The sequence below is a fragment of the Malus sylvestris genome, chromosome 2 (assembly GCF_916048215.2).
Source record: "Malus sylvestris chromosome 2, drMalSylv7.2, whole genome shotgun sequence".
NCBI lineage: Eukaryota > Viridiplantae > Streptophyta > Magnoliopsida > Rosales > Rosaceae > Malus > Malus sylvestris.
In genome coordinates this window covers 941,356-947,341 of record NC_062261.1, presented here as the reverse complement: position 1 = coordinate 947,341, position 5,986 = coordinate 941,356, and the positions used below count along the sequence as shown (strand labels likewise).

At 32.4% G+C, this 5,986-nt stretch overlaps 1 protein-coding gene across 2 annotated transcripts; it reads right to left on the bottom strand.

The window, feature by feature from the left end:
• On the bottom strand, positions 1–1,218 carry LOC126614059 (uncharacterized). Of its 2 annotated transcripts, none has more exons than XM_050281695.1 (2): positions 688–1,218; positions 1–409 (listed from the first exon to the last, which is right to left on the bottom strand). In XM_050281695.1, exons 1-2 carry the CDS (start codon positions 1,072–1,074, stop codon positions 335–337), a joined length of 462 nt encoding a protein of 153 aa, XP_050137652.1. In that variant the 5' UTR covers positions 1,075–1,218; the 3' UTR covers positions 1–334. The 2 variants fall into 2 exon arrangements, with proteins under 2 accessions (XP_050137652.1, XP_050137653.1); XM_050281696.1 differs by having other exon boundaries at positions 681–1,217.
• Positions 1,219–5,986: the final 4,768 nt, after the last annotated feature.

The window sequence follows — 5,986 nt, the reverse complement described above, 5'->3', positions numbered from 1 at the left end:
TATCTAAAAAAAGGTTTATCTGCAAGTCACAATTTAATACATATGTAAATATATTATACACATATATCCGCTTACAATTTATTTGTTGAACTGAATGACTTGTTATAAGTAAGAAGTCAAAAAAATTTCCATATACTTGTATGCTTTTGGCACCGGCTCCAATTATCAACATCTTGAGAAGGGTTACCAGTCATGTTATTTGTCTGACACCTCTAACAAAAACATATGACCTGTTATATTATATTTTGGTCACTCTCGATCCCACCCTGATTCCATCCAATATAAAAGAGAGCTCTGCCAAAGTTCTTCCTCAATAGCTCAACCCACAATCTAGCTAGATCCCCAAATTGGGTTTTGAAGGAGAGCAAGGAAGAAGGGGATCCAAGATTTCATATTTGCAGTCTAAAACCTGCAAATTTGGAGTGAAATTGACAAAGATGGATAGAAACAAATTAGAACCCAATATTCTGTTTAGTGAGTTCAAAACGGAAAGAGAGCATGTTCTTAACCAAAATACGATGATTGCCAGATAAAAAAATAGCATTGATATGATGATGATCAGAAAAACTTACAAACCTCTCTGAGTAAACTCAAAATTAGATTTAATTACAAAACTTGATTATCCCATATTATTGATCAAACAAAGTATACTTATTGTTCTGATCAAATCACAAACATACATCAAACCTTGAAGAGAACATTCTCCTCCTCATCCTCCTCCTCGTCCTCATCGCACAAAGTATCCAATTGTTGATGCGACTGCCGCCGCTGATGTAGCCTCCCGACCGCATAGTGGTGCTTAGCCGGCGAGGAAGACGGCGAGGAGTGCACAGAAGAACCGGCTGAAGCCACCAAAGCCAAGTTCCCTTCGCTCCAAGCCCGCCTTAGCGGATACGACACTTTCTTACTCTTAGGCCCTCCGTGGGTGCATTGCTTGTTAGGTGACTTGTTGTGTAGGGCACAGCCACAGTTGCGGTGGTACGGGCGCCGCTCCACTCCGATATCCAACTCTGATAAGCAACCCTCGTACACGCACCGGAACAGCCCGTCCGCGGCAGCTCCTGCAGCGGCCATACGACAAGTTTAGGTGTTCGTATTGAATGTGTTACAGATCACAAATATACACAAACGACGTGTTTGTGCACCACCACCCTCTATAAATGAAAAGTTAGGCGTTAAGGGACAAGGGGGGGGGGGGGCATTTATAGGAAATGGGGTTGTTGGTTGTTATATAGTGGAAAAGGTCGAGGGGTGGGGGGTGGGGGCAAGACAAGAGAGAGAGAGAGGGAGAAGTTGGTTGTCAGCTAGCTGGGTTGGCTGGGTTGCTGGGTGTGTTGTGTGAGAGCATATGAAGCAGTAATTCAAGGGTTGAAGGCGTGTGATGTGGGTCGGTCGTAGACTGAGTTAATTTTTGGCATGCACTTGTACATGTGGGCGTGTTTGAGTGGAAATATGGTTATGAGTTAGGAGAGAAATTAGGGAGTGAAGTTACCAACAAGAAATTAATTAGATCGCAATTAGTTAGGTATACTTTTTTGAGTGATTTTACTCAGTTGTATGGTGTTATTAATCTATTTATATGACCATAAAAGAATATATATATATATATATATATATATATATATATATATATATAGGTCCTTTATGCAAAAGGAATTTTTTTTAATAGGGATTAGGTGTGGGATCCACTCCACATCGAATTTCAACGATCCGAACCGTCTATTTGTAAGTCTCAATTCATAAATCATCTTTACAAAAATTTAATTCAATCCGAAACCATTTGCCTATTTAATTATCAATGTCAAATTTCATTGTTTCTTATATAACAATGTATTCGTTCATTTCTTTGAACTCAATTAGATGTCTTAAATATTTCCTATTTGGCTAATATTTTGCAATGATGATCTAAGAGGTACAACTTGAAAAATAGACGGTTTGGATCGTTAAAGTTCGATGTGATGTGGACCCTACAACTAATTCCCATTTTTATAAAAAAAAAATTGAGGATCCATTTTCTTAAAGGCTTCCTATATATATATATATATAATTGATGACATATCAATTATATTGCTCATACATATCATAGCACGTGAATTAACGTGTATTTATGTTGTTTTTTAAATGACTAAAAGTGTTTTATGATATTTGAAAGTATTTTTATCTGCACTTGGCAAAAAAAATTTTAATTTGTTTTTGCTAAAAATGTTCATGAACGTATATGAACTTTTAAAGATGCGGTCTCAAACGCGCTCCTACTAACACCATATGATAATGTGATTGTACGCATTCTAAAAAACTAGAATTCTGATTAGGTCACTTTAAATCCAAACTCATTATATATATGACGTTAGGATTAGCTTAGCAATCATCTATCTTTGTACTTGTTTGTAGGTATGTTTGGTATATTGTAGCTGCCGTGTTGCTATATTGGAGTCATCCCTATAAAATGTCTTGTTCACCAATCATGCAAAAGAACTATTTTTTTGGTAATTTGTGGGATTAAGTAGCTAACTAGCTAGCAAGATTACTTCTCAAAACGAAAGATCAACTTTCGTGGGGCTACTGATTTACTTGTGTCGATGAGAATTTTTGTGGCTTCAATTTGACACATTAGGGTTACTTTACGAGTGATAAAATTTATTAGGAGAAATTAGGTTTACATCCTTCTTTTTACTACTTCATTGATTAAAATCCTATTCATTTTCAATTTTTGATCAAGGTCTTTGGGTATTAATAACATCATTAATTATTTGAATAGTAAAATATTTTTATTTTTAAATAAAAATGTTAAAATTAGTATATTTATATTTATGGTTAAATTTTTTATCATATATTTTTATTGTTAGTTTGTACCTATTTTTAATTTGTACCCATATATTAGTTTTTTTTTGTGCCCATATTTTTTAAAGTTTTATTTGTGTTTGTACTCATGTGTATACCGTCACGTGACATTATATATTTAATCAATGATAGAAAAATTACATATGGTATACTTATGTTTTATGCCTAAACTTTGTATCATATATTTATATATTTAGTTTGTACCCACTTTTAATTTGCAACATTTTTTTAAATTTGTAGTATTTTGTTTTTAATTTTATTTTGTACCCATGTATTAATTTCTTTTAGTGCCTATATTTTTTAAAAATTCATTTGTACTCATAATTTTTTAATCTTTTATATGTACCCTAATTTATTTATAATGTACCCATTTTTCTTTATTAATGTACCACTTTGTTATATGTGAAATGTACCAATTTTTTTGTAAAATGTACCAATTTTTTTAACACTATGGATACATTCTTTTTCCATTTATTATTTCTTATTTTTACGTAGTTTTTATCCATTTATTCAATCAAAATGTTTGAATTTTTTTATTGTAACCGTTTATAATAGTATTATAATGAGAGATTTTAAATTTATAGGATTATAAATCTCATAAAATATAAAACAATTAATGTCAAAACTATAAAAATATTAATATTAATTGTAATATAATGAGGTGTACAAAGTCAAGGGACTTTGATCAAACTTTGAATACCATTAAGGTTTTAATCAAAGAATGTTAAGGATTAGGGACCGCATCCAAAGTATCCCATATTATAATATGAGTAAGCAACATGCATTACGAATATGAGAGAGTACATTTAAAAATATCAGTCATATTAATTTTCATGTTATATAAATGATTAAAACACCACCTTACGGATCTCTTTAAACATTTATAACGAATGTATTGATACAAAAAAATAAAAAAAGAATCTAGGATGCATGTAGAAAATTGTTGAACAAAACAAAGAAAAAAGGATGCTTGTAGAAAATTAAAGCACATGCATATGCGTTTTGAGTCCTTCGGTTTCAACACCAACACCACCAAAGTATTGTACTGTTGCTTGGGATTCAGAGCTAGCTTTGATTAATCAAAGATGCAAATGAATATTTATATAGTAACTTTAACGAAAAACCACATTTTTACATTAAAAAGTCAATCCTGGTATTATTCACTTTACCCTTTATTTTGTCCTTATCATTAAAACTCAAAGTTTTCAAGCCCTTTTCATTAGTTTTCCTTATTTATATTAGCTTAATTAAAGAACGGCTTTTTGGTAGCATAATTTCTCATTTTAATCCCTTAAGACCATCTCCAACCCTGACCTATAACCTAAATTTTCCCCTTTTTTTCCCCCCCAAATCCACTCCAACCCAAAACCTAAACCAAACCTAAAACCTAAAACTTAAAATGAAGGCAAATATAGGTCACAAATTTAGCCCACAAAAGCTGCTGGGACCCACGGATGAGAGTGAAAAGTGGGTCTTGTCCTGTAGCCAACGACTACTTTTCTTCATCGGGTGGTGGTGGTAATTGGACCGTTGGTTAATCCAACGGTCCACATTCAATTTTTTTTTGTTTTATATTTATATATTTATTGAATCCAACGGTTTAAATCGAATATAATCAAATCTAACGGTAAAAAAAAAGATCTAACGGTCCAAATTTAAATCCAATGGCTAGAATAATCTTAAAATTTATGTGGTTTATTAATTGTCTTTTTTTTTTAAGTTTATGTGGTTTATCATGATTTTCATGTATTGATTTAGTGATTTTTCAAAATTTATCGGAATTTAAATATTTTTAGGTTAAAATATTCATAAAATTAATTTAGGATAGTCTACATAATTTTTTTTTTTTAAAAAAGTTAATTTAAAAAAAAAAGCCTTAATTCATTTTTTGATAATCTGGGGCTCAAATTTTAGGCCAAAAGGGTTGGAGTAGAAAAGCTGTTTCTGGGCTAAAACCTAAATTTTCTGGGCTAAATATTTTTAGGTTTTAGGTCAGGGTTGGAGATGGTCTAACAATGAAAATCGATAGAAGTGATTCCTGAATGTGACAAACTTAGAGACTACTTTTATCGATTGCATACTCAATGATCACTTCTATCGATTTTCAATATCAGAAATCAAAATGAGAAAATTATATATGTCAACATCAAGAACCATTTTAGCTAAAAAAAACTTTAAAGAAATAATAATCAAACTGTTGAGATTTTATGTTGTCAGAAGGGAAGTAGCATTTTGGGAATCTGTGATCGAGTCTGGGAACCAAAGTAGCATGCAGCAACAACTGGACGGATACTTCTGCACTGCACTATCATGTGAGACTGTAAGCAACCCATGTGAGTCTTGGGAAGGTGATGCCAAAGCATCACTATCGATCGTAGTAGTAAAAGAGTAAATGCAATTTACTGAAGGGGGAGAAAGAAAAGGGCAGAGAGAGAGTAATTGAGCATGCTATGCTTGGACTTGGAGATTCACGTAGTCGTAATATATACTAGGGTTACGTCGTGTTACCAACTCATGTATCGTAATATTATTATGTGATGTTACTAATTTACGTTTCATAATTTTAGTAGCTAAGGAGTTCATAGTTTATCAAATTAACGATATTCATTAAAGAATATATATTAAAGACATGTACATATCCAAATACCAACATGATGGTAAAAACTACAGTTTCAAAATAAAACATCAAACTAAAACAAACAAAAAGTCGCGCAAACTACTAAAAAACTCACTTCACCAAAATCTTGCATTGCATAATCCGTATCCAAGCTCGTCACCGAAAACAATCAAATCCTATAACCCTAAATAGTTTATATTTTAAATATAGAATTTGTGGAATAAATATACTGTGTATTTATAAGTAATACGTTACGCAGTTATAGTTACACTACCGAAAGAGAAAATTTATATGTAAAAAACATCATAACGTTCTAAACTAATAACACAATACTTACACTACTAAACGTCGTCTTCTATACGCCGTTCAGAAAAATGCATGTAAGAACTTCCCCTACCCTAAACCCCGATAGTCAACATGCAGATTCCAGTTGCACAACCAGTCACGAGAAGAGGAAAAACAAACTTTCCAGTTAATAAAGTTGGCAAAATCTAAGCTAATAATATGCCCACCTGTGGTCACGTCTAT

Excerpts from the sequence above, each read along its gene's own strand:
- LOC126614059 (XM_050281695.1), bottom strand. The coding sequence starts at position 1,074 with ATGGCCGCTGCAGGAGCTGCCGCGGACGGGCTGTTCCGGTGCGTGTAC. Across the intron at positions 410-687 it reads AGGAGAATGTTCTCTTCAAG|GTTTTAGACTGCAAATATGA; the intron begins GTTTGATGTATG and ends CCAAATTTGCAG.